Raw genomic sequence first — 27,580 nt, 5'->3', positions numbered from 1 at the left:
ATGTCTGGCAATAAAAAAAGTATGTCAGGTAGACGTATTTAAAAAGGAAAAATTAAAAATTACGCTTCTTAAATTGCAAAGCTTCATCATACTGCAATACTTTATCATTTTAATTCAAGACTTAACAATCGAATTAATGTCTGGCAAATTCATTTTCAGTTTTTCTTATATTTAAATAACATAATATTAAAATTACAGACATTCTAAAATACTTTGAATTTTTTATAAAAATAAAACTTAAAATCGCGTCTGGCACATAGTTAGCAACGTGAAAAATGTCTGGCAATAAAAAAAGTATGTCAGGTAGACGTATTTAAAAAGGAAAAATTAAAAATTACGCTTCTTTAAATGCTTTTAAAATCCAGGATTATTACCTGGACAGATAGGATGCGCACTAATGAACGCAACCGCTACCGCCAGCCAGATTGCCCAGACTCTAACCGGAAGTGCAAGAAGGAAGACATATCACAAAATCAGCTGACCTAAAATTCTTTTTTTTTCAAACGTTGCTACCTCCCGACTCCCGTACTATATACAAATACTCCTCATTGTCACAGTGGACTGGCTAGCAGGCTGTACACATGCTATAACTATTAATGAATAAGGCAAAAGATGAGATATAGAATGAAATAAGATACAATCATTATAACTTTTTTTTAAATAATAAATAAGGTTCATTTAGTCATAGTCGTAGAATAGTGACGGATCTGACAAATAGTAAACTTTACAGGGCAGCCATTTCAAAATAATATAATCATGTTAGTTTTTGTCATAACTATTTTAATTCATATTCTGTTATTATGAAAATTGGTATACAAACAAACAAAAGGGTTTGTTTTGAAACAAAATAAAAATAATAACATTAAATTACACAGTTTTCTAGAAACATCACGTTTCTATCAAATCCGTCACTTATCCGACTGATTTATTTGAAATTTAAAACACATGGAATTTTTTTAAAAGTGTATTTTAGATTTTTTCAAATCCGACATTGTTCTACGATCATGACGATTTAATCCTTGAAATAACACTACTAACACACTACTACTACACCTACCTTTATAATTATATAAATTGTATATTAATACAAAATATATAGACATTAGGTACACATTGAACAGCTAGCAAACCAACTAGCTTTTGTATAACAGTAGGTGTGTGATACATATTATGTAAATAGTATTGTTTCAAGGAATAAATGGGGCTTAATTAATATTATTATAGTTTTTGAAAGTACTTTATAGCTATCTCAATAATTATGCTGTCACTAAAAAACTCTTTTTTTTAAAATTTGGTTTTCTTTTAGACCTGGTATAAAGTTGTCAATGGGTTTAAGTTCCATAAGGCCTTTTTTTAATAAATAACTTTCTAGAATCTGTAGACTGTCTCATATACCCTTTTATAAAGAAATAAGCTTTTCACCTCTTGAAAACAGATTTAATATTCATTCTAAAATAATTAGTTAAAATCAATGTGAACAACCAGGTTTTTGATTTTTAATTCATAAAAATATTATATGTATGTAAGGAAAACATAATATATTTTCCTATACAAACTCTTGTCTATATTGTATTTTATATAAAATCTTTTGTAATGTTGTCTTTGCCATCTGATTGACGATGTTTAATTTATGTCACTTGTCATAATATATTATGTAAGATATTTTAATTTTTTCATTATATTATTTTACTTTATAAAACCTAGAATATAGGCTTTAAATGTTGTTTCTTTTGTATTCACAGAGAAATGCAGTTGCACCTTATTTATTCCCAATATAAGCGATTGATACTATTATATGTATATTAAAAAAATTAAAAGATATAAAGGAAAACAATAAACAATAAAAACAATATTGTTGAATTTTCACTCAGTCAAACTATTTATAATTTTGTCTAGCTATCTCTGGGTTAAATTGTGAATTATACTTAGGTATTACTTTAGGAATTTTATCTTTCTTCTCATTGCTGTGTACACCAGATAGTTTTGATAAAAATAATTCAGCTTTATATTTCTCTTGTTGTTCACGTTTGAGTCTTGCTTCTCTAAGCCTTTGAAGATTGGATTCTTTTTCAGGTTTAAGCTTATGTTTAGTTTTGTTTTTTGTGGTGTTGTCCAAATTTTTTGCAGATATATCTTTTGGTTCTTTGTCTGTTTTCGATCTTAGATGTTTAAATGAGTTGAAAGGATCATGTTTCTGTTTGGATTTCCATCCTATCTCACCATTTTTCATATCAACATCTATTTTCTTTCGATTACCATCTTCATCTTTAAGAACGAGTTTATCATATGTGTCTTTAACATATTCTGGTCTAGAGAATCGAGATGATCCTGGTGCTATGTCATACCAATTTTTTTTGCCTAAAGCTTCATTTGTGTCTTGTCCGAGATAGGTCAAGTAGCCAATTTGTTTTTCATATTCTTCTTTTTTCTCTTTTACTTCCCTATCATGATCTTTATTTGTTTTATTATTGGAATGTTCAATATTGTCAAATAAATTTATATGCTCTAGATCTTCTTTAACATCTTTAAAGTTATTATAGCTTGTTTGTATATTCAATGATTCTAGGTTTTTTTTACTTTTTTGCTTAAGAATACTTAATCGTAGTTCTTTATCTGCCTGTTCTATCCTTGCTTTCTCTTGTCTTTCTTTTTCGGCTGCTTCTGCTTCATCTTTTCTTACTCGTGCAATATTTTCTTTAGTCCGTACATGCCACCTATAATATATTTAAAATAAATGGTACGTAGATAAACTATTTTAACCTAATATAATAACCACTTATCAAATACTTAATATAATATAATCTTTTAATGATATATTTTAGTTTATGTTAAGTTTCGTTATTTATTTCAATGTATATTATTTTATTATTATTAGTTTATGTTTATAAGTTTAATTATTTATAAGATTACTATATACTATAAATAACAAATAATTACCTTTTTTTTGGGAGAATATTCATAATGTTTATGTTAAATTATAAATAGAAATTCAAAACAGCTTTTATATTAAATTAATAAATTCACTTCACAAACTAGAAAGATCAAAGACTATATCACAATTCACAGATCTAGTAAAGGTACCTCTACGTGACTTATGTATTAACCGAAGAGTATATATTATAACATTCGTATATTTGCAGACCAAGTAGATGACAGATGTACACAGATGTATAGTCCTTTTCATGAAAGAAGTCCCCCAGACGCGGCGCTGCAATCGCATAATGAAATGTTGCCATTTATGAGTAAAAAATTTACCAATTTTATTTACATTTAGCAGATGTAATTTATCAAAATATAATATTATTTGCTGCATACTTCGATGAAACAATATTTCTGTTATGTAAAAAGTATATTTTTATTTACTTATATTAGCGGTGTTCCAACTACTTACAGGGAAGAGATGAGAAAATAGGGTAAAGAAAAGCAATACAATTTTTTATTCAGTTTTATTGCATAATTTTTGGGTCACAATTTTTTTCGAAGTACACGCCGCTATTATACCTTCGTTTGTAATTTTTGTTACAGTTTTCTCTGACACACCTGCAATTAAATTATGAACAATTAAAAATAATAGTAACTTTAAGTTTATAATGCTTATGTCATTTGTAATATATGTTTTAATTTCAGTTACCTAGTTTCATCACGTTATGTATTTATTCAATTTTGTCGCAAAAACGAATTTATATCATAAAAGTCCCATCAATACAGCAAAAAATTATTAAATGGCAACTCTAAAAAGTACCTGTTATGGCGGCAACTCTCTTCCGAACATTGTTTAGTGGTATTAAAACACCTTGATTCTTATGTTCCGCTTCACAGAACTCTTTCACCTTTAATATCATTTCTCGAGCCGAACTTTTTACAACTTTTGGCATAGTAATCAATCTTTAAAATGCACTAAGCTAGTTAAAAATTCACAAAAATCTACCACAACAAACGAACTTGATAACATCAACGAATGACAACATTGCCGACCTGTCAAATTTAGTTCCAAAAATCACCGCGGGACTTCTTTCATGAAAAGCACTATACACAATGAATTAGAAACTATAATAATATACATTCATAGAAACATTCTTCCTCCGGCCTCCCTACCAACAGGCAGTGTTGCCAGATCAGACGATTACCCAGTAGATTTAGGGGTTTCTCAACCGAGTGAGGGGCAGAATAGGGGGAAAGAATATTTGGGGGTTTTATAAGGGAAATGTTAAAAACACGCCAAATACAGTTTTATCACGATTTTGGAACAAATTGAAGTATGAACACATCGTAAGAATGTAATTTTTTTTTTTAAATAAGTTCCGTGTGGTTACCCTTACAAATTGTATATTCGTTTGAGCTGTCAAAGAACGATGTGATTTTAATTAAATACAAATTCTAAAATAACATGATAATTCAGTAATAACTGAATGAAACTGATGACGGCATCCTAGGGGATTTCTGGGGGCATATCAAATTAGTCTAGGTGTACATCGTCAAGACCATCTGGCAACACTTGCGACAAGGCTCAACACCACCCCAATCCATTGGTGCGTAAAAGCATCAACTACTACCTCTTCCAGTCTTCCCGATAAAAAAAATGTGTACTTAAAAACTTCTAACTTACTCCTCTACGATATATTTTTATTTCTTCCAATCTAAAAATATTCGTTAAGTTATTCTAAAAAGTTTTTAACACATATATTGTGTTATCTGCTCTTGTAAAGTAAACTGTGTAAGAGTGTAAGCTGTGGTATAAATTAAGGCTTTGTCTGTCTATAGTGACTACGTCTTGATTCTAGAGTAAAATTTAGATTTTGGAATTATTAAGATTCGTAAATTGCTATGAATGAAAGAAAGTAGCAGACATTTGTGCCTTTAGCGATCCGATTTCCAAATATTTCTAATATTTAGTTCTACTGTCGCTTGAGCTTTGGAAAGATGTTGAGTGAATTTATGTTTATTTGATTTATTTATCAACACCAGGTTATAAAATATATAAACTATATTACTTTATTTACTTATTACTTAAACGGGATCATGGAAACTGTTGACGAACATCTAGTAATTAGCTCTACTATAGATGATGTCAAAACGCAATTCCACGAAGTAAAGCCGACCGACATCGCTGATTCGAATGTATGTCACAAGTCCAATGGAGTTGACTCTACTTCAAGTGTAGAAATTATAGTCGAATCAGTAGAAGAAAACAATATTTTAGACACTGAGCCGAAAGATGTAGTTCTTGAGAAATCGGAAGAAGAAATTCCTGAATCTGGAGATAACGACTCTGAACCTGCAAGTAAAGGTAATATTGGAATTACCGATTCTTCCAAAATAATTGACAATTCCGGTTCAGAAGAATCTATGGGCCTTGCAGTTTTTGGTGAACAGTCTAAAGAAAAACCAGTCATTTATACTGTTGAAATTATAAATGAGGTTTCAAGTAAAGACATTGATAGTAATATTGAACAACCTCGTGTTACTACTGAAACTACTGTACAATCTTTGGATTGTAAAAATGTTGAAAATGAAGTACTCTCATCAGTGGGTGAGGTAGTAGACCATGAGGACAAGGTGAATAGTGGATCTTTAGGTTTAAGTTCCAACACAGAATTGTGTAATGTAGAATATTCAACATTAATTAATGAAGGTGTTCATTTTGAAACTGAGGTATTAATAGAAAAGAATGATAATGATGTGAATGAAAATGTTTTTCAAACAGAAATATGTTGCAATGAAACTGTTTCTGAAAGGCATAATAATATTTTAAGTGAATTGGAAGAGAATATTGAGTTAAGTGAAGTTCTTCAATCTTCTGATGTCAATGATACTTCAGAAAATAATAATTCTACTGCCAAAGTAGAAGTATTTAATAAGGAAGAATTGTTAGATATATTAGAAGGTAAAGATGAACCCAATCTGCAAACTGAAGAAATTGTGAAAGAAAACACTGAAATAATGAGTTCAGACCAGGAAGTTCAACAAGCATTAAAGCAAATTACAATGCTCAAAAAAATTAGGAAACGGAGAACACCAAGAAATGAACAACAAATATACATAAAACAGTTAAACAAACCTGTCAAAGAAAATATTGAAAACAAAGAGGATGGTATTAAACCTGAGGTAGATGCTGTGATAAAACGTAATACACCAAAAAGTAAGGAAAAAGATCTAAAAGATACAAAAAGTGAACTGGTTGTTCTGCCAAAACGAAGTGCAACAAAAAATAAGGAAAAAGAAAAGTTAATCGAAGATGTTTCTGTATTGAAAGAAGAACCCAAAAATGAAGTGACAGTTGAATCTCTTCCAGAAAAGGATAAAAATATTGTCAATGAATTAGTTATGGATTGGGATGATGATGAACAAACTGAAACTAACAGTATAGCCCCAAAGACTGAAAAGGGTGACTTAGTTAATGAGAAAGAAACTGTGGTGGAAATCATTGAAAATAATGTAGAGCAAACTAGTCAATCACCTGTTGATTGTTTAGTAAGTGAAGAACAGCAGCATAAGAATATTGAAGATTGTTCTGGCAAAAGAAGATTGTCACGCGTTATAAAGAAAAAGGTTATTTATGATCCTGATAACCCTGACACATTTACTAAAAGCAAAACACCTTTAAAACCTCTCTCTGGCAAAGAACAACCATCTCTAAAAAAGAGTAAACTTGAAACTCCTATATTACAACAGAGGAAGTCAAGAAGCCCATCATCAAAACTTCAATGGAAAAAACCTAGTCCAAGAAACAGCAAGCAACACAAAAGATTAACTGAAGTGGATAAGTTGCTAATGGATGAGGGTGCAGTGAATATGATTTACCAATTAACTCCTGAAGCCTCTAAAGGTAGAAAAAATGTAAAAACCAAAGCAGAATTTATAAAAAAATTACAAAGCTCAACTCCTGATGGAAAGGAAATGAAGTTCAGAGAAAGAAAAAAGGAGTTGAAATATGAAGAGGGTGAAGCAAAAAAGCTTTCAGGTGGTAAACATAGAACTTCACTAAGTAATTCGGTTAAATCTCCTTCAGCTAGTGATGATTTTGAGACTCACAGTGCCGATGACTCAATTATTTATCGTCGGCATTCCTCAAGTTCATATTCAAGTAGTTGCATGAGTCCCCGTCGCCTGAGTGATGTGGAAGGCTCTCAAAATGCTAAACAAACAAAATTAGAGGCACAAACTCTGAATAACACAAAAATGAATGAGTCACAAGATCAGTCTCAAGAATCAACATTTTTATCTGATGCAAACTTAACTTTAATAGAAGAAAAAAGTGACCTAATTAACAAAGAAGACTGTCTTTCTTTAAAAGAAAAACTCAATACAAAGTTGTCTCTTGCGCTAAATAAAAGGAAACGTGAGAGTTCGACATTGGAGAAACCAACTAAACAGAAAAAAGTAAAACCTGAAGTTACCAACTTGAGTGAAAAAGAAAATTCTAATGTGTTTAAATTTGTATCAGTCAAAATAGAGCAACATCTGGCAGAAATTTGTCTGAAAAAAACAGGACTAAAGGATAGCATTGAGGTTAATATTTATAGTTTTCTTAAGTCATTAAGATAAACTCAACAAAATATATTGCTGTAATAATTTTACCTATGAGCATTCACAAAATATTTACTTTACAACTTTGTTACTTTAATCTGTGGCCAATGTTATTTCATGATCCTTCATAAATATATTTTTTTAAATTTCAGGTTTTCAATGAAATAAAAAAGGCATTGTTATGTATAGATGAAAACCCAGATATTGCAGTGACTTTGCTCTCCTCACAATGTGGAACTCTCTGCTCTAGTCTAGACTTGAGCATACTTTTAGATGAAAATAGTGAAATCAGGCACAAATATGCATACACTCTTGCAGAATCTGTAAGGTAAGCAAACATTTTGCCATCCTTTAATTCAGTTAAGACCAATTTATCAATTTTTTTGTAAAATAGAGTGTACTATTAAACAGTTTCAATGACAATGCATGTCTGCAAGCTCTTTGCCTTAACAAGTCTTAAATATGTATAAAAGTTATTGCGAAAATCAAATATATTTGTAGATATATTTTATAAAGTAATTTTATATATATATTTTTTTTAATACATAATGTATTTAATGAAACAGAAAATGAAGGTTAGTAATCATCACGAGTATTTTGTATCTATGCAAGATGAAGGATTACATCTATAGAACCCAAGTCACTGTTTGTTAAAGAAATCATTATTCCCTAGGTCGCTGTTTTCTGCTGCCAGTGGACACAGCAAGCTCCTTTGTTGTGGCGTATGGGGCGCTTGCTCTGGGCCGGCAGTGTCACTAGTGTCTTTATGTGACTTGGCCTTAGCGTCCGAATGCGCCACTTTCGCGCTGGCCGTACCCGCCGCACCCCCATTGCCTGGCGCAGCTGCTATTGTTGCGCCACATCGCGGCCTACCGCAGTCACTGGTCAGTACTTTATAAACCACTTTTCTCTCTTATTCAAGAGTCAGAACATTCTATGACTGATTGAGGTTTATATTTAAGGCTGTAAGTTTAGTGCATGAAGCAAACTGATTCATTTATCAGGTGGGTTAGGTTAGTATATATGATTTTAAATTTGTTTTTATGTGGGTATAAAACGTCTTGCGAGCATTCAATTATAGCAGTGTGAAACAAACTAATTAGAAAGTAAATGGATTCATAACACTTAAGAACATACAATACCCTGTCTCTTCTCAGTTATATATAATAAGTGAATTTGACAAATGACGCAAATTTCTAGCTATGTATGATATTATTTGAAATTATTTCTTTTTGCAATTTAATGAATATTTAATTTTATTTGTATTATTTTAATTTTTAAAACCTTCATAAAAATTAACTGAATATTTCGAATACTACACTACAACTACACTTGTTAGGTTTATTTAATACTTTATTCCTTACATATTTGACTAATTTTAAAAACATGATTCAAGGTGAGTAATTTGGTGGTCCTTGGTCGTCGTATATCAGCGTCAGAGGCACTGCAGGGCGGACTTATTAGTCGCACTCTGTGGCCAGACAGGTTTGACGAACAAGTCAGGAACATCGTAAGGGACATCGCCCTGGAACCACCAAACGTGAGTACACTTTTATCTTTCTGTTATCATACTTTTGATTAGTGGCTAGAGGTTGAGGAAAGAAAAGCGCAGTGGTTATGCAAACTAATATAATTCTTATGCTAGACGTCAATCATTTATTCACAACAATTATTTTATTTTGACATATTTAGATGATTACTGTTAAAATAAAACGTATTTTAGAACCTGAAATCCGAGTACGGTTATCTTATCGCACAGATCCTAGTTTCATGGTTCCTTCTAAAGTTAGTCCTGGATCTTGAATTAATAACATGGTGCATTACTATGCCGAGAATGGCTTTGGTTTGCATCTTGATGTTCAGTAATGATGATGCTTTGAATGCCTCAATACTGGTAATTCTTGTGATAATAAGAAATTTAGGTACATTATATACATACATTCCTTTGCATAAAGTTTACAAAAAATATCATAAAACCAAAACGATTGCCTAAATGTCCTCATAGCTATAATCATCACTAATCGGTTGACAAAAAGCTTTCCAACCAAGGCCTTGGTATAGCAATTCAGTTATTTGTATGTGTGTTACACCGCCATTATGTACGCAAATATGATTTTTGGGACACAAACAAGATTGATATAGAGTTAGTAGATAATTATCGACATTTCCGCAAAAGTCGCCGGATTTGCAAAGGGGCAGAGATGAACAATGATATGTAGCATTATTGTCTACTTCAGTTTTTATCTTCCAATAGTTTGGATACCGACATCGGCAAGAAAGAGTTATTTTAGGCGGCGTGAGTTGTATGTTCTGATGATGCATTTGCTCTATTTCGTCTGGGTTCAGTATCTTGTGAGATGTCTCGACGTGAAGTGGAGTATCGATTGGGCTACACTCCGGCCAAGTTGAGACAGGAGTGCAGAACAATTATTAACCTAGCACGCGTTTTACTTGCCGTATGTAAAAGGGAGATTAAAATTCCTCTAAAATGACTGAATTTTAAAAAAAATTAATAGTTTTGTTTGGAAATAAAAGTAAAAATACTTTATACGTTAACTTAAGATTAAGTTGGATTATAAACTAATAGTCTAATAAGTCTGACAAAATAAACGAATTCTAAATGTATTGATGTTATCATATTGATTATAGAATTAAAATAATAATGAAAAATATACCTGTAAATAAGCACGATTGTTGATTTCAATAAGTCTATCGGAGGGTGCAGGTGTGTCGCAGCGCTGACGTCGCGTGCATCGACAAAGCCGTAGTAGCGCACGCGGACGCCAGTAACGTGCTACTAATGCGGAGCACGCTTGCCCTTGCCCACATCGAGGCAAACCACGCTCACTTTCCTCCTATTATTCAGATATTAGAGTACAATTTTAATATATATAACTGATAGTACTATAAGTGCTCTGTGATTAAAGACCCATAAGAGAAAAAAATGTTTTTTGCCGGTCTCTTTAATAATTTGTGTATGTAGTTGTGCCTTGCCTTCAAATTAAAAACATTTTGATCCGGATGCAGATAAATCCGTTGAATAAACCAAAAAAATTGAGGGATTTATATCTAGTATTGGTATTTAATATGTTGTATGTTTCTATTTTAAATAAAAAACTTACTAAACCATAGTAGTACAGCACAGTTGCATTATCTTCGCTACTAGTAATATCCAAAATTAAAATAGCAATTAAAAATGTTACTAATGAATCCATATTTAATAAAATCTAAATACTTGATTTATTACGTTTCTCTCCATACTAATGCTACACTAATAAAAACTATTTAGGTCATAACCCATATTGATAAGATAATACTTGTTGAATAACAGAACTTTATACTATAAAAACTGTATGTACGTACATAAATCAAATAACATTTTTAGGGCACATTGCTAAAGAAGCGTCTTCTTACTTTGAAAAAGTCTGGAGGAGCCGAGTCGTCTTTCTTGAGCAGCTTGGAGTCTGAACGGGATCTGCTTGTCACGTACTGGACGTCCGAGGAAGGTCAGGCACTTTTAAGAGCGGCTCTTGACGCCGCTTAAACTGTACGACAATAACTATTAAACCGTTTCCATCTGATACAATTGAAGGTAATATTTTAACTTACCATCTAAATGACCATTGTGTGATTATTGTATGGCTATGAGCGATGTACTTCAGTATCTTTATGTTGGAACCTTACATTTTGATTTACGTCATTTTTTATTGATCTTTAAATGGACTGCCTTACTTATTTCACCATACGATATATATCAGTTTTTGTTCGGATATTAAAGAGGAAGACAATTGTTGTATAGGTCCAATACATCACCAGATGGAACGGTTAAAGTTTTTGCAATTTCTTCATTTAACTATACTTTTAGTAACATCTCGCTATTTTCTTTCTTTTTAAAACTTCTTTTTATAACACTATATAAAAGAAAGTACTGTCTATTAATTTAACATTTCTTAAATGTATGCTGTAAGATGAATCCAGCGAGAATTTATATTTGCTTTGTATAAAATGATGAATTTTAACATGGTCAATTATAAATACAGCACTATAAATTAGGCCTTTTTAAGCTTATATTATTCACTATAATATAGGCCTTCTGACTTGACCAATTGCGTTAGCTATTAACGTTAGTTTATGTTGGTGGACGTTTTCATAGTAGTTGAAACTATAATTTTTGTTTGAAACGGTAAATATATTTTTATACACTATACTAAATCAATTTATACACATGAAGGGATAATGTGTTATGTATGGAACGTAATATAATGGTGTCCTTTAAGGCTAGTTTTATTAACGAGTTAAATATATTGGATAGAGTGAATGGTTTGAATGGGATTCACCTTATCATATCGAAATAGTTTTTCAATGTTAAACGTGTTTTAAATATACAAAATTAGAATTAAGTATTGTTAGGGACATTTTAATAAGATAATTTGGCATTTTTTTTTGGTAACGTCAAACCATGATTATTAAGAAATCTAAGAATATAAGAAAAATGATTTACGATCAAGATCACTTTCGTGTTTTATTTGGTAAAAGACTGCTGTTTACATTTAAACGTGGTTTAGACGTTGCATGTTTTGAAAAAGTGTTAAATTAAGGGTTTTAGATTTAAGAAATAGATTATATTGTTATGTTGTAGATTAAATTGTTTATCTATTTGTTTTAGATGTTTATTTCTTTATATAAAGGATGCAAAATAGTTTATGATTTCAGCCAAAGTTATGCACTGACTTACATATAAATTGATAAATTGTCATAAGTGACGTAATTTACATACTATCTTTTAATATTAAGTAATTTACATTTGTATTTTCGGTGCAATTCATTCCTTGCCCTGAAACCTGTTTGTGTAGTCTGAATCGCTGTCGCATAAAAACTGTGGAAACGACAATTTAAAATTTGCGTCAGCGTCCAGCTACATTGACGGATTTTTGTCTAGGGCCCCTTATCTGTAAAGACTACCTTGATTGGGGTATTAATTTATCAGATTAATTTCGAATACAAGTAGGTATACCTAGATGTAATTATATTAGTTTTATTTGTGTTTAAGCATAGCAATAACTTATTTTCTGTTTTTTGGAGAAAATAAAGTGCCTTTCTTAAATTAATTGTATTATTTTGCTTATCACCCTTTTTTCCCTTTGTAACGTTATTGTACCGATTTGTACAAAACGACTCTACGCTATGCGCCAATGCGGACACTGATTAATAAAACCTGTTACAAACAGGAAATTCTTGTTCTATAGACTTTACGATGAATCACATTTTTTGCAATACGTGCATATTGGATAGACTTTAATAAGATTCACCCGTAAAATAATTCGATGAATGTAATATTTAATGTACACTTTTATATTTCTCATTCAATTTGAAAATTTGTAGCAACTGCTTCTTGCAACAATCAACAGTGATAAAATGAAAGAAAAAGTTAATTAAATTTGAATGAAAACGACTGTACTCCAAAGTATTGCTACTTAATATATATGTAAAATAGTGTATGTATATATGCATATTGATTTTTGTTGTTTACAAGGTACTAAATAATTATATTAAATACGCCTTCATGTGACTAGAAAGTTATTACATAACACGCATCCCCAATCCCAAGGAATTAAATTCGTCACGTTCAATCTAAGTTATATTTATTTTCTCTTAATAAATATAGTGCACGATAGTCTACGATTCATATTAATGTGAATCTAGTGTCATGTCTCAGATGTCTGTTTATTGTTGATCTATTTCTTTGATATTTTTTTCTAATAGAATATCAAACAGGAGATAGCCCCAGTATTTTACACAATATAAATTTCTAAGACAAATATGAAAATTAAGGGAAATAAAATATCAGTTATCGCCAATTTTGATAAAGCCCATTTACATGCCATTTTTTGCATATAAAATCACTTATTGAATGCAATGCATTTTGCGGAATAATTGACCTTCAAGAATTGATACTAACCGTTTACGCGGTTTCAATATTAAAGTATGCAACAAGGAAGACATTTGCATAGTGTTAGGACTTTAGGTAAAATGTGTTTTCCATTCAAATAACAAATAATCAAAAATAATTTATTTCAAATTCTGTCAGCAACGTTTGATATAATAGGTTTCGGTCGCGACTTAAACAATAATTTCTTTTTAACTACAGCTTTGACTGCATATTCCACTTTGCCGTTAATTTCGTTTTTTTCGATAACTGCCATTGGCTGTTCTAGTTTCATCTCTTTTCCGTTCAAAACATGATGTCCTAAGATTAGTACGGGATGTTTGTTCCTATTAAAGAAATGCAAATCCCCGACAACGGTTGGTCCAGACTGATCCTTCTTAATTTGTATGAGCCCTTGCACTTCGACTATGGCCCATTCGGGAACGCCAGACTCCGTCTCGGATTTACTGAAAAACACTACCATTATTGCGGGTCGGAACAACTTTGGTATGGGCAAGGCGAAAATTATTTAAAAAACAATTTAATTGTGTAATCAATTTATTAAATTTGTATGATTATATATCTGAAACAAAAAGAAAAATTAAGTTCTGTCGAAGACACTAAACGTTCACATTGAAGGCAAAAATAACAGACCTAGCAAATCAGTATCGGAACTTCTTAAAAAGCGGATGCTTATTATGCTGTCCACGGCGATGCTCCAGATACAGAGCATCATCAGCTCCAGCCAAAGAGGACAGAGGGGCTGCGCGACGTGACACGCCCCCACTTCCGCCTAGCCCACCCTCCCTCTCTTCCTCACATTCTGTTTCTGATGCTGCTAATACCTACAACATACACGTCGTATTGATTGTATAGGTGTAACAAGCATTATTTTATCATATAAATTAGTTATTAATGGGGCATTCGGGCCGGCCAAACAGTGGTTAGACTAGACGTATTATGAAAAAAGTGGACGAGATTGGAACCTTTAGGTCGGACCTACAACCTACTTCCCTCAGAATATCAAACATTTTTAGAAACTACAGCTTTTAGACGTTGCCTTTTAAACCTTATCGCAGGCCTTTCATAATACAGAGACGCGCTAATTTACGCACAAAATGCGTCGGAGAATGAAGAAAACAAGGTATTGCATACAAATATTTGGATTTTTTCAGAGAATAATATGTGACAAAATCAATGCTTCTGGATAATGAATTCAGAAAGTAGTTTCGACTGATTGCGGCCAGCCCTATATAAAAAATCTAAATAATTAAAGTCATATATACCTGTTGTAGCAACATGCCTTGTTCCTCCCTGGTTCCATACATTAAATCGGGCTCTTGATCCATTCCCTTCAATTCTGTAATTACCTTTAATAGAAAGTTAAAGTATGAGTAAATAACATATTGTAAGTTAAAACTGTTTTCTTATTATTTGCACGTTCTTTTCTCTATTAAATATTTATTATTTCTGTAAGTGAATATAGGATAAAATCACGCGAAACTTCTTAAAATCGTTTAATTAAACGTTCATTTTTTATATTTTAATATTACATACCTTATAACTGTATCCCTGGTTGACAAGAAACCGTTGTCTTTTCCTACTGTACGCCATTTCCAGAGTATCTTGTGAGACTAATGTATAGAAGAACGCGTTGTATTCCTCTGCGATCGCACCTTTCTTAGCTCTTAGAATACGACCTGAAAATATAATAAATGTCTTCTAGTTATATTTTTAATTGACATGAGGTTTAAAATGCAATTATAGTGATTTAATAGGAAATTTAATCTTCGAAAACAATATATATTACATATATATTTTAGATAATCCGTTCAAGCTACACAGGTGGTCATAAATCAATGTCAAGTCGCTGTCAGGTGATTTTTTTTGGAGAAATGCCCTGCCGTGGTGGGCTCCTTTTGTTGACGAGTTATGTGGGGCCCAATTACTGTGCACACCCACTAAATCCCCACGGCACCACTAGCAACCCATGGCAGGACACGGTAACAGCGTAGCCTTGTCCGCATCTCTCCACGCGATCAGCGATTGAGCGCTCAAGAAAGCCCTCGGGTGACAGGGCAAGTGATTAACCCCAGAAAATTCATATAGAAATTCTGTCACGTATTTGAAAGTAATTAAAATTCAAAAAGAAAATGATGTACTATAAATTATGATTATCCGACCGTGTTGAAAATGTATAATCCAATGTCACTAACATAAAAGATGGCATTTAGTCTGACGTCTACAATTTACAATTTTACCATTTCCTGGGGTTATATTATGATTAATATATGACTGACATTGCATTGTTATTTTTGGTAAAGCACAACATACTATTATACTATTCTAATTCTATTGTAGAATAGTATAATCGGAATCATCAGTAAGAATTGGTAAAAAATATACCGTATTTGGGGGCAATTAATTAATTACAACCTCGTAAAATTGATGTCCAAATTTATCTAGAAATTTGCTTTGACAGGTCTTGAAACCAGATTTAAGTCTAATTGACGTTCCAGAATACACGTTAAATCCCGTATTCGGGCCTTGTACATACCTAACCGCTGTGCTTCTTGCCGTCTCGAACCTCCGTGTGAAGAAATTTGTATAAGAACATTAGCTTCGGGGAGATCAAAACTCGTATCGGCGACTTTGCTCACAAATATCGTGTTAACCTTTGGGTTAAACTTGAAGTTCTGTAGGATTTGTATTCTTTCGTTCTGCGATGTGGGTCCATAAATGTATGGCTTGTTCATTTTGACCGAATAATGGCGCAACGCGAAGACGTTGTCTGAGAAAACTATTGTTTTGTCCCCGCGTCGTTCGTGGTAGCGTACGAGGAATTGGCAAGCGCGGAATTTTGACGGATTCATTACGTAGAGTAGCATTTTTTTGTTGATTCTGAAATTTTTTTACTAAAATGAAAAATTGCTTTACAAAAAGAGCTCAGTTGCGGCTTTTTACATTTATTTCTCTAGGATTCGAAGGCGGTATAACTAAAACGTGTCAAAAATGTGTAAATAAAGTTGATAACATTGTTTTCAACGTAACATGCGCGAACGCAGAAACAATTTCTATAAATAAATTGTGCAATATTGATACTCAGAGATTTTATTTGAATTAAAATATGAAAATACTAACTTCTGCACGAGATACTCGCGGTAGAACTCGGGCGTCATAGGGCACCAGACTTCTGCACATTGGACACGGGCGATGAAGCCAGCCGCCTGCAGCTCCAGCCAATTGGCTTCATACAACTTTGGCCCGATTAAGAAGTTCAGATCTGCTATTTTGTCGTCCTCGCGGAGGAGGGTCGCGGTTAGACCTGGAAATTATAATTCATTAGTATATACCAATATCTTTTTATTTTACCGATTTAATTTGCCAATAAATTGATTATTATCGACAAAATGTATAAAAAGAAAATCTAGGAATACTTCGTACGCGATAAACCCTTTCAAATATAATTAACTTTAACAAATGAGAACGTTCTGTACGTGCAATTACAGAGCCCATGGCGCGAACAATATGCAAAATCAAATATTTATCGCTGTAAAGGTCGTGCTAAGCTAGACTATGAGTTTAACGAATAATCATTAATTTCTCTGCCATTTATAAAAAAATAATTAGTATATTTTGTCAAGCACAGTAAAACTTGTGACGTTAATGTTAAAGTGATAATTGAATTATCTGGGAGAGATAGTGTATTATTAATTATTGTATTATATACCTACAGTAAGTGTGACTAACAAGAAGAAGAAGAACAGAAGCCCATTGGGGCACAGCGAACGAAAGGTTCGAACCTACTAGACCAACACTAGCTCACTTATTTTATTACTTGTTCTTGTTGTTAGATATTTGACATTTCGAATGCTTTTCGGCATAATTCCCTATCTTGCGCACAATAAAGAAGTACAAATTGGTACCTAATTTAGCGTGCGAATGTACGATAGTGAGAACTCTTCGGAACATCTTCGCCGGTATAGTGTGGACCTCATCTAGCACCACCAAACCCCATTCCTGTGCTTGGAGCCACTTCATCGTCTGCTCCGCTTCCCATGATCGTCTCTGTCCATGGGTGATCATAGAGTAGGTCGTTATTAGGATACCAGCGCCCATGGGCTTATCTTTGGCTTCTGACGTGAACCTAAAATTTTCTTTTAATTAGTATAAAAGCGATACTGATAATTTGTCTTACGCTCGGTTTCAATAGTACAAGTACGAGTAAATCCTTTTTTTTTTAAATAAAAACAGGGTTTTAATAGACATGGTTATCAATATAAAAAAGTGTGTGTACGTATGTTCACGCGTTAGAAGTAATACTTGTTTGGCGTAACAAGATAAAATCTTCTCAAAAAAAAATTCTACGTTTGTAGAAAAAACGACACTAACAATAGTAAAAACTCAAATGTTGACTATAGCTAACTTCAGGGTGTCCTTTTTTTGTCGCGCATCCTAAAATTTACTCACTTATTGTTTCCCTAACGCGCCAAAAGTATAACTTAAATAATCAATCTACTATAAAAGAGAAAAAAGGCAGAACCGTAGAACCCCGCAACAAATTACTACCATTTATTTTAATAAGATTTGTCATGGACAGCAGGTTCTTGCATCGGCTACTTGCTTTTTTTTATAGAACGGGGAAAACGGACAGGAAGTTTACCTGATGTTAAGTGATACCGCCCATGGACACTCTCAATGACAGAGGGCTCGCAAGTTGCTGGCCTTTTAAGAAATAGTAAGCTCCATTCTTGAAGGACCCTAAGTCGAATTAATTCAGAAATACTTAAGTGGGCAACTGGTTCTACATAGTGGTGGTGCGCGCTAAAAAGTTCGAGGTACGAGTGTCATTTCTTATTCTGCCTCCACGTCCGATGATGAAACTCAGCTGAACAATGACGTCCATATATGGAGTGACGATATTTCCCCGACATATATTTCTATATATAGTATATTATACTATTTAAGACTATATGTACCTGCAAATGGTGCTATCGTCAGCCGTAGACCAGCATTTGAACTGCTGTTTCCACTGTTCGACGGAGACACCGGAATTGCACAAGACAAGAGCTCGTTTGCGGACCGTACACACAGCGGTTACGCCTACTAACGACTTTCCAGCACCGCACGGGAGTACTATTACCCCGGACCTTTAAACACATGCAATGACACAATTTTTATTAAAAAATTACACAATTATATAGTAGCAATAAACTCTGTAAAAGAAAAAAAAAGAAACTATAAAATATATGACATTTTATATAAGAACTTAAACCTATTTGTATATAACTTAAAAAAAAAGCAACCGACGGTCATATGAGGTTATGAATTCGACGTGTATTATTTGTTCATATTGAATAAACCGAATAAGAACGCGTTAAAATAAGAACAATTTTATAGTTTTTTTTTCAATTCAATTTTGAAGTCGAAATAAATAATCGTAATTTTGTGGTAACCTTTTATACTCGCATAATAGTTTATCAGTTGCATAGAGTGTTTTAAACAAATCTTAAATAAACCTAATCAGATTTGCTTATTGAATAAAATGTAATTATATCATTACTACTGTGCTTGTTGTAATATAAAAACATAAATAATTTCAATCCTATTATAAAGTACAACATAATACAAATTCTAAGATTTGTTCTGTGGCTCTAATGAGAATAATAAAGATTGGTAAATTTAAATAATCCTTTTAAATGCATCTATAGTTAATTAAATGGCGTACCTCGCTCGTCCATTTCCGAACATTTTTCTCAAGCTCTTTTCTTGATATGGCCTCAGAACAGCTGTGGGTTTTAGATCAATATTGATATCGGGGTTAACTGCATCGTTTCGGAAATCGTATTCTGCTAACAGAGGATACTCCAGCTCGATACATCGTTTTTGTATCACCTGTAAAATGGTTTTTAATATGTTCATCACATTTCCTGGTAAATTAGGAACTAGAGAAAGAATATACGTTTTTATAGCGTTATAAAATACAGATTCATTTTTCGGGTTACAAAACAAAAATCTAGTTAATTTTTGTCTTAATTTTTTAAGATTTTATTGGATTAGAAGGAATGTGACTAAATTCACGATGATAAATTGATTGATTCTTAATTTGTTTTAACATATACTGATGACAAAATCAATCCTAATAAGCATTATTATGTGAAATTGAGTGTTTGTTGGTCATACGCAGATAACGCTGAATCGCTTATGATGAATTTTGGTAACTAGAACTGTAGAGATTTGGCGACGGGAGAGATAAGTTTTGTATAAAAATTTCCCTAGTTTTACTAGCTGGTTCTAATTCAAATTCAAAAATCATTTAATCACATAGGTAACACATTGTACACTTATGACTCGTCAGTAAAGAAATACATATTAATGCTTCTAATTTTACATTTAGTGCCAGTTCTCAAATCAAGGGTCATAATTTAACGATTTCAATGATATTATCATTAAAAAAAATTATGTTTTTAGGAATTTACCTCAATTTTTTCGGGATCGACTTCAAAGGCGACCGCTGCGTTTGCTGTGTCCGTAGCTTCTTCGTCGTCATCATCCTTATCCAACTGTTGGTAGAACTGGCTGATGTCTTCAGGCACACTGCCGTTTGCTGGTAGTTTCTCATCTATAATAATATATTAATTTTATATAAAAAACAAATTGCTATTTCAACATTAAATTCCGCACACTACACATTCCAGACACCTGTATTATAGAAATATGATCACCTCCGTAGCTTCGTTGGTAATAGACGTGATTAATGATTTATGTAAGTATTGAATTCGTATATATAATTCGACATTATAAATAGTTAAGAGTTTTATTGCATCTTGCGTGAACCTAAGACAAAATTAAACATACATACAGTTACAGGACCAAACTTTTTAAATTTGTTTTGATTTTCATTTTAATTATTTATATTAAAATTATTTATATTAATTATTTTCGTAACTTTGTAGGTTACGAAAATTGTAAATATTGTATACTTGATTGTAAATTTATTAAAAATTTATTTATTTATTAATTATTATAAATATATATTTATATAAAAATATATACATTTATTATAAAATTTCAACTATAATTAGTGTTCATTGGAGACCATCGTGAGTAAACCGCTGTTTTTTTTACATTTACGTGTCTCACACACATGATCACATTTAAAGTTTTAACATTAATGAATAGAGTTTTACCAGGTTTTGTAGTAGCTGTGGTCGGTTTGTTCGGTAGCACAGACGACATGAGCTCATCATCACCATCTCTGCGTAGCCGGCATTGTTGCACTACAGGATCCCGTAACAACTTCTGGAGTACCTCCACGTGCTTGCTTTCGACTAAATACCTGCATTACGTAAATATATAATATGCTACTGTAGATATCTGTAAATGTCAACTTATAATGTTTTAGATTCCTAAATGGAGGAGATAAGTTATTATAATGTACAGTGTACACATTATTGAATTGCAGAGAAAATCGATTGTGAAAAATCTACGCAGTAAGAAAACTGTACGTTGTATAATATTTATTACGTTCTCTAGTATAAGTGTAATAAATGTTGTATCGATTTTGCTTTACCGCTTATAGTTCCAAATATATTACAGATAAAGCCATTTTCGGCATATAAAAATGTATAGTACTCGCATAAAATAATATTTATTAACATATCAGGGAGCGTTCAAGTATTACGAAGTAACGAATTGAATTACGCGTTATTGTTAATATTATTTTCGACTTTCCAGTACTTTACACCACATAGTGTAGGTATAAAGAGTCACTAGGTGGTCACGAAACGTTTTACTATACTTGGGTACAGTACTGTACTTGGGCACAGAAAAACGTTACGGCGCGTTACATGGGGGGAGGGGGTCAATAATCTCCAAAAATTGCGTGACGTAATACTTGAACGCTCCCTTACGAGGTAGTAAGAGATATCTTACCTGTTTTGTTTAAGAACAAGTTTGACTTTGCCATAGGATAATGTGCATAGTTTGATAAACTCCATGATTCCCGCTGGTACTGCACATTTGCTGAGCCGCTGTAGGTATTCTATGATGTCATTGGTCTGCAAACCCACTGATACAGCTGCATATAAACTGTATGCAGTCAGCTTGTATTCATGAATCAGTTGGGGTCTGTAAAAAGAATAAATGTATAGAAGTTTTTTGCTTTGTTTGAGTGGTTAGTAGTAGTAATAAATACTGAAAAAAATATTGATTGCTATGAAAACACAGAATTTGTTAAATGAGGATGGAAAGGTAATGAGCTACTGCAACTATGGCTTAAGTATTAAGTAGAGTATACTGTGTTATTAAAAATAGATTTGTGAAATAAGAAGCGGCAACTCTAAATCTAGTATAATTCAGCAATCTATTTAATATAATTAATCACAGTCAAAACAAACATTCTCCACTATAATATCATACTTTTGAAATATAGCACAAGAAAGATTGTGGGATACAAATGTCCAGAAATCTTATTTTATATCAAAATATCAATGCTGTATATATTATTTTTCAGCAAGCAGTGCTTTTTATTAAATCAGAAACTTACCTGCATACAGGTTCAGCAATTGCAATTAAAAAGTCATGGGCATGCTTGTAGACAGGCGAAAATGCTTCTAAAAATATATGACCATTTGGTGCTACCCAAAGGGGACGACTTGCATTATCCGACTTCAATTCCATTTGACTCCTACAATAGTAGAAATTAGGCTAACTTTAAGAAACTGAATATGCAATTTTATCAATTATAATATTTGTGTAATTTTACTAGTCCTACCTGTAGTCCTTGGCTCCAAACTCGTCTTCTGGTACTTGGTCATTTTTCTCAGCATCCTGGGTAGCAGCCACAGGTACGCCAGTATTTTCAGTGTTATCATCATCAACTAAATCTATTGTTATCTCCTCTTCAATTTTTTTCTTTTTACCTGTAATTTCAATAATGTTCTTGAAAATGTGTTGTAAATCACAATTAAAAAAAGAACAAGCACTTTTTGTTTTCATGGACTGCATCAAAAATTATATAAAATATATATGTATACAATAGACATAGTTGTGTCTACTAAAACTTGTAGTGTAACTAATGGAGTCAGGAATCCAAGCAGACATTAAGGTGCTATTTTCACTTTTTTATTGTATGTATGCAGTTCTGACCTCTACATTTCTAATTAATCCAATACACATGTCTAAACTATATTAGAAAATAGAAACTAAAAAAGGGTTAGTTAAACAAGTGGACATCATTGATAAGTATGGTCAATGGTCATATTAATAAATAGTGATCAGTGAACAGACAGACACTATTGCCCTTTAAGTTAAACCTTAATTATATGTAAAATATTATTCACCTGATCTCTCTCCTCCAGGCTTAGAATCATACTTTTTAATTTTCTTTGGTGGACCCATGTTTGAATCTAAAACAACAAATCATTAACAGAACAAGACTTAATAATAAATATTACAATGTCCTTACCTTGATTGTTTGTAATGTTTACTTACATTTATATTTCTTGTTAAAGATCCTTTAAAATTCAGAAGGTTCTTAACGAACTTCTGCAACAAGTTATTGGAACTGAGTATAAGAAAAAAGCAATACTTTGCAATTTAGAAAAGTATTCCAGCTGCATGATCATATATTTTATTTATTAATTCTGCTTCTATGTAAAAAATCACGATATATTATGCTAAACCTCTTTTTTTCATATTTGAATCTAGTTTTTTTTATTTAAATTAAAATCATACTACTTACCGCCCGAACCCCAACAGGGCTATAGGCAGGATCACCGTTAAAGAAGTTTGTATATTATTAACACCGATTTTTACACTAAATTAAGATTGCATTTGAAATAAAAAATAAATATTATGCAAGCACAAATTCGGTAAGGTTATACGATACCATAATACACAACAACTTAATGAAAAATTAACGTGAATTTCTCAAAAATTTAATGTGAATTGGTGGTAAAATGGTACTTTAGAAAATAAAATATTTAAGATCCAATCAGATTGTTTCATTTTTGCAAGTCATGAAAATAACAGTAGAAATAGTGAATTACCTTGTTCGGTCGGAACAAACGGTAAAATATATTAAGAATGTTTGTAGTAGAAATAAGGTATATTTGGTCTCTTTTAGGTTTATTATTAAACTGGGATCAGTGCAATATGTTCCTTTATATTATTTCTTCTTATATTATTAAAGTTATTCTTACCAATCTATGTAAATTTGCATTATTTTGGAAGTCCTTTTTGTATATGATCTCTTATATTTATGTTTATAAAATATAAATGTTGATGAATGTACATCAATATCACCTCTTCACTGAGCAATGAGCATTGAGCATTAAGCAATGTTGATTGTTGAGTGAGCTATGAGCACAGACCTGAGACCAAGTGGCAAATGGCAACTGGCGTCTGGCAATTGGCATGTTATAAGTATAGAATATATACTACTTCGACGAATTAAGGGGGATACCTTGTACCCGGTTATGTACATCTACCAAATATGAACCCAATATCCGCCCGTCAAGGATAAAGGATCAGATTAGTAAAATGAATTAATCATCAGAAATTCCCGTGAAGACAGGGGAGGACTGCAAAGTTGTAAAAATAATATCACCTCGACATCCACGAGCGTGGCTCTTTTTATTTTATTTTGAAGGAAATAATTCAAGGATGACGAAAAATATATAATCTGAAGATTTCCACAAGCCGAAGTAAGAAGATTCGTCGATAAAGTTAAATACGTGCGGCTGCATGATGCCTATATTAGTTAAAAATATTAACTATGAGTAATATTAACATAAACTGTGGATTTTGTGGTGAAACTAATTTGCAAAAAACAATAAAACATTTACATTAGAAAACTCTATAATTGTTTTAGAATATCGTCAAAGCAAACCGGTTCTTCCGTTTAATGATTGTTTTATTATAGAATTCTAATATATAAATAAATACAATTCATACTTTTTTGATGTAACCTTATGGCGTTTGATATAACATTGACAGAATGCGTTCTGTAAATATCGTCAAAGAGGATGTAAGAAAAATGAATATAGTTATCAGCTAAGCATGAATAACTGTAGGTATGCGCTAATATGTAGGTATATAATATCTTTATATATACGAAGGTATTCCTTCGTTTCTCGTTAATTTAGTAGCCTAGTACCCTACCTTTTTAGTTTTTAGTAGACACCAACTTGGAAAATTTTGCTATGCTACTCGAGAGACTGTCCGGTTTTTCGGAATGAAAACTTTTTACGTGTTTCTGTGATTTTTCTCTATATAAACCTCAGAGTTCAAGTAATAAGTTCTTAACTAACAAATAAAAAATAGGGGTTGATCGTAGTGCTTATCGTAATAAAAAATAAAAACAAAAAAAATTGCCTACAAAATAAAAAATAAATTTTTGGGGTGGACAGCCTTTATCATTAAGGGGTTTGAAAGATAAGATAGTAGCCGATTCTCAGACTTACTGAATATGCATAAAAAAATTGTTTAGAATCGGTATAGCTGTTTCGGAGGAGTAGGGGTACGAACATTGTGACACGAACATTTTATTCTATATATATATATATATAATGAAAATGGTCTTCGTTTGAGGCTCATTCACGCCTAAACCACTGATCGTATCGACATGAAACTACCACCATTCGATGCGATTTTTCCTAGATGGTTTATGGCTATTTATTTTTCGAATTCTAACGTTCCTTCATTTTTTTATTGCTGTTTTACTTTTATGAACATTTATCCCGCTAATAAAAACAAAAGAGGGTTCCTAGAACCTCAAAACGTCAACGTCTGTTAAAAACTCGATTTTCGTATAGCATAGCGGGAAGTTAAAAAGAAGAATAATAAAAATGTGAAAAAAATAATAATGAAACATAAAATTTTATTTATTTCTTATTTTAATTCGCCCAGCAAAGCGGGCGGGAAACGGCTAGTATATATATATAGAGATTATTAAAACTGGCCAGTTTGAAACATTGCTAATGAAAACTTTTTTGAATTTCAATTTTAGAACTCTTTGGTAACCTCGTGCAACCATGAATTCATTTGCCATTTGTTTTTGTGAATTGGCGGCAAATCTAAAACTCTTGTTACACGTGAAAATGAACCTGACTAGAAAATTTTCGATCAGTGATTTATTATGACTCGTTGTGGGGTTACTCAACAACAAAGCTATGATAGGCTGCGATTAGCATTTCTTAATAAAGCCCCATCTCGTGCCACTATTTACAGTTGGTTTAACGAGTTTAAGCGTAGCAATCTCAATGATGATCCGCGTGAAGGACATCCTTTAACAGCGACTACTGAAGATAACATCAGTGCTGTGCGACGCAAGATAGAGGAAGATAAGAGAGTGACATATCAGCAGATACGGACAAGCCTAGCCATTGGTATGAGTCAAGTACAAAAAATATTACACGAACATTTAGGCGTCAGAAAGCTTTGTACCAGATGAATTCCCCATACTTTAACCAACGACCAGAAACACCTTCGCATGGACTGGCGTCGCCAAATGTTAGATAAGTTCAATGGCGGTGACTCAAATACTGTTTTTGACATCGTCACTGGTGATCTAAGTTGGATATATTGCTACGAACCTTACGTATTCTTGAATGTTATGTTGGAACTTGGAAGTTTATTCACGTCAAGTATAGTTGTTTATAGAACCTTCATAGGAAATAATTAAAATAAAATTTCATATTAATTACTGGTAGGTCATAATTTAATGCATTTTTATTAATAATAATTTGCTTCTGCTTGACTTATTTATATATGACAAATGGAATATTGTTCGTTATCTAGATTAATAACTATTCTGACAAACTATTTTAAACAACTTTTATATTAATTTATCATAGCATTTGTACAAGGATTGCTTTTTCTACCACGCCTTATAAATTATGACTATGAAAATAGGTATCTACACAGTACATACAATTACGAAGACACGCTCAAAGATTCATAAATTTCCAATTACAATAAGCTATGAACATAAATTTTAATTAAATTGGACTTATTTGGGCCATAAGAATTAATTTATTGCACTATGCACCAGTCTACCTATGAGATGTTATGTATATATATTATGAACAAATTCTTAAGACCCAAAATATTTTATTAAACTTACATTATGGAACACAATTAATTTGTAATATAAGTAAACAATCTAAATTGACAGTTTAAGTTAGAGTAGGTATCTCATAATACCCAACTAGTTGGTGAAAATTAAGTCTATCCACCACACACTAAACAAGTCCCGAATAAATAAAGGCCACACACAAATATGCCACTATAAAATTTACAGTGTCATAGCGGCCATAAACTGGCAAAATAATGTGATACTGCTCACACGCAGCTTGAAATGTACAATTTTGTAACATTTATCTTTTTTCGTGACATATCTTAATGTGACCATTTTGGGATGCCAATTTTTTTGGCAGTTGGCATTTATTAGTTGAATGTCAATGTAATCAGTACACTAAAAAACTATTTTTAATAAATAAATTTCAGTCTGTGTGTGGTGCCAGTATTGCCAATAATTAGCAACATTTGTATCTGTAATTTTTTCAGGTATTTTTTGTCAAACGAATCCATGAGTATCATGGATTATTTTCGTTCGTATGCAGTTTGACGCATACAATAAATTAAATAATTTTTCCAATGTACCTAACATTAATACATTTGACTATTGCTGTGAAAAAGCATAGCACCATAAACTTACATAACATTCGGACCAGCAAGCGGGGTGAAAAACACTTCATGAAATTGCATTGCAATTTGACGCTGCGGACACCAGTCAAATAAATACATACATACTTTACAATATTTATATTAACATGCATGTACAAGGAACTAAAGTCTAGGTTCAATTTCCTGCTCATTCCTCTGAATACATGCATGCATATAAACATTGATCTTATAACTAATTCAACCATCATTAAACAATGACTGATTGTCGTCTAATGCAATCTGCATTGATAACAATACTCACTATCAGTTATTATTGTCAGTACATTAGTGGCGAAGGGACACGCAGACGTGAGCATCGGACAGACGAACGAAGCAAGTACAGTACGTTGCGAAACAATTCAACATAAATATGGAATGTAGCAAACACTCAATTGA

General features: G+C 32.2%; 5 protein-coding genes across 7 annotated transcripts; 1 reads left to right on the top strand and 4 right to left on the bottom strand.

Moving 5' to 3' along the window:
- Positions 1-1,855: 1,855 nt before the first annotated feature.
- On the bottom strand, positions 1,856-3,114 carry LOC125049656 (leukocyte receptor cluster member 1 homolog). The gene is made up of 2 exons (XM_047649050.1): positions 2,938-3,114; positions 1,856-2,714 (listed from the first exon to the last, which is right to left on the bottom strand). The coding sequence occupies exons 1-2, from the start codon at positions 2,958-2,960 to the stop codon at positions 1,877-1,879; spliced, it is 861 nt and encodes a 286-aa protein (XP_047505006.1). The 5' UTR covers positions 2,961-3,114; the 3' UTR covers positions 1,856-1,876.
- Positions 3,115-4,718: 1,604 nt separating this feature from the next.
- On the top strand, positions 4,719-12,635 carry LOC125049966. Its single transcript, XM_047649523.1, has 5 exons — positions 4,719-7,509; positions 7,680-7,855; positions 8,201-8,411; positions 8,924-9,067; positions 10,913-12,635. Exons 1-5 carry the CDS (start codon positions 5,020-5,022, stop codon positions 11,069-11,071), a joined length of 3,180 nt encoding a protein of 1,059 aa, XP_047505479.1. The 5' UTR covers positions 4,719-5,019; the 3' UTR covers positions 11,072-12,635.
- Positions 9,219-10,854, bottom strand: LOC125049969. Its single transcript, XM_047649527.1, has 3 exons — positions 10,650-10,854; positions 10,203-10,382; positions 9,219-9,951 (listed from the first exon to the last, which is right to left on the bottom strand). The coding sequence occupies exons 1-3, from the start codon at positions 10,740-10,742 to the stop codon at positions 9,517-9,519; spliced, it is 708 nt and encodes a 235-aa protein (XP_047505483.1). The 5' UTR covers positions 10,743-10,854; the 3' UTR covers positions 9,219-9,516.
- Positions 12,636-13,582: 947 nt separating the features above from the next.
- Positions 13,583-23,774, bottom strand: LOC125049970 (chromosome transmission fidelity protein 8 homolog). The gene is made up of 2 exons (XM_047649528.1): positions 23,659-23,774; positions 13,583-13,920 (listed from the first exon to the last, which is right to left on the bottom strand). Exons 1-2 carry the CDS (start codon positions 23,676-23,678, stop codon positions 13,602-13,604), a joined length of 339 nt encoding a protein of 112 aa, XP_047505484.1. The 5' UTR covers positions 23,679-23,774; the 3' UTR covers positions 13,583-13,601.
- Positions 13,778-23,777, bottom strand: LOC125049967 (general transcription and DNA repair factor IIH helicase subunit XPB). 3 transcript variants are annotated; one of them, XM_047649524.1, is made up of 17 exons: positions 23,659-23,777; positions 22,949-23,002; positions 22,798-22,863; positions 22,230-22,377; positions 22,002-22,142; positions 21,389-21,583; positions 20,644-20,792; positions 19,933-20,075; positions 19,182-19,348; positions 18,433-18,603; positions 17,380-17,600; positions 16,595-16,778; positions 16,011-16,354; positions 15,011-15,153; positions 14,740-14,823; positions 14,108-14,298; positions 13,778-13,920 (listed from the first exon to the last, which is right to left on the bottom strand). In XM_047649524.1, exons 3-16 carry the CDS (start codon positions 22,853-22,855, stop codon positions 14,116-14,118), a joined length of 2,331 nt encoding a protein of 776 aa, XP_047505480.1. In that variant the 5' UTR covers positions 22,856-22,863; positions 22,949-23,002; positions 23,659-23,777; the 3' UTR covers positions 13,778-13,920; positions 14,108-14,115. The 3 variants fall into 3 exon arrangements, with proteins under 3 accessions (XP_047505480.1, XP_047505482.1, XP_047505481.1); XM_047649525.1 differs by lacking the exon at positions 13,778-13,920 and adding an exon at positions 13,994-14,036; XM_047649526.1 differs by lacking the exon at positions 22,949-23,002 and having other exon boundaries at positions 23,659-23,673.
- Positions 23,778-27,580: the final 3,803 nt, after the last annotated feature.

This window comes from Pieris napi, chromosome 5 (genome assembly GCF_905475465.1).
Source record: "Pieris napi chromosome 5, ilPieNapi1.2, whole genome shotgun sequence".
In the NCBI taxonomy this organism is placed as follows: Eukaryota; Metazoa; Arthropoda; class Insecta; order Lepidoptera; family Pieridae; genus Pieris; species Pieris napi.
Note: the sequence above shows the minus strand (reverse complement) of the source record. Positions and strands in the feature narration are given on the sequence as shown.

Bases quoted from the DNA above. Each gene is read 5' to 3' on its own strand.
- LOC125049656 (XM_047649050.1), bottom strand. From the start codon at position 2,960: ATGAATATTCTCCCAAAAAAAAG. The intron at 2,715-2,937 runs GTAATTATTTGT...AATATATTATAG, and splicing joins AATATTCTCCCAAAAAAAAG to GTGGCATGTACGGACTAAAG.
- LOC125049966 (XM_047649523.1), top strand. From the start codon at position 5,020: ATGGAAACTGTTGACGAACATCTAGTAATTAGCTCTACTATAGATGAT. The intron at 7,856-8,200 runs GTAAGCAAACAT...ATTATTCCCTAG, and splicing joins ACTCTTGCAGAATCTGTAAG to GTCGCTGTTTTCTGCTGCCA. The intron at 9,068-10,912 runs GTGAGTACACTT...TAACATTTTTAG, and splicing joins TCGCCCTGGAACCACCAAAC to GGCACATTGCTAAAGAAGCG.
- LOC125049969 (XM_047649527.1), bottom strand. From the start codon at position 10,742: ATGGATTCATTAGTAACATTTTTAATTGCTATTTTAATTTTGGATATT. The intron at 10,383-10,649 runs GTAAGTTTTTTA...TCTGAATAATAG, and splicing joins TGCTGTACTACTATGGTTTA to GAGGAAAGTGAGCGTGGTTT. The intron at 9,952-10,202 runs GTATATTTTTCA...GGTTAATAATTG, and splicing joins ACAATCGTGCTTATTTACAG to TTCTGCACTCCTGTCTCAAC.
- LOC125049967 (XM_047649524.1), bottom strand. From the start codon at position 22,855: ATGGGTCCACCAAAGAAAATTAAAAAGTATGATTCTAAGCCTGGAGGA. The intron at 22,378-22,797 runs GTGAATAATATT...TTGAAATTACAG, and splicing joins GCCTGGAGGAGAGAGATCAG to GTAAAAAGAAAAAAATTGAA. The intron at 15,154-16,010 runs GTATGTACAAGG...TTATATTTTCAG, and splicing joins GCAAGAAGCACAGCGGTTAG to GTCGTATTCTAAGAGCTAAG.
- LOC125049970 (XM_047649528.1), bottom strand. From the start codon at position 23,678: ATGCAAATTTACATAGATTG. The intron at 13,921-23,658 runs GTAAGAATAACT...AGTGTTTTTCAG, and splicing joins ATGCAAATTTACATAGATTG to TAAATCCGAGACGGAGTCTG.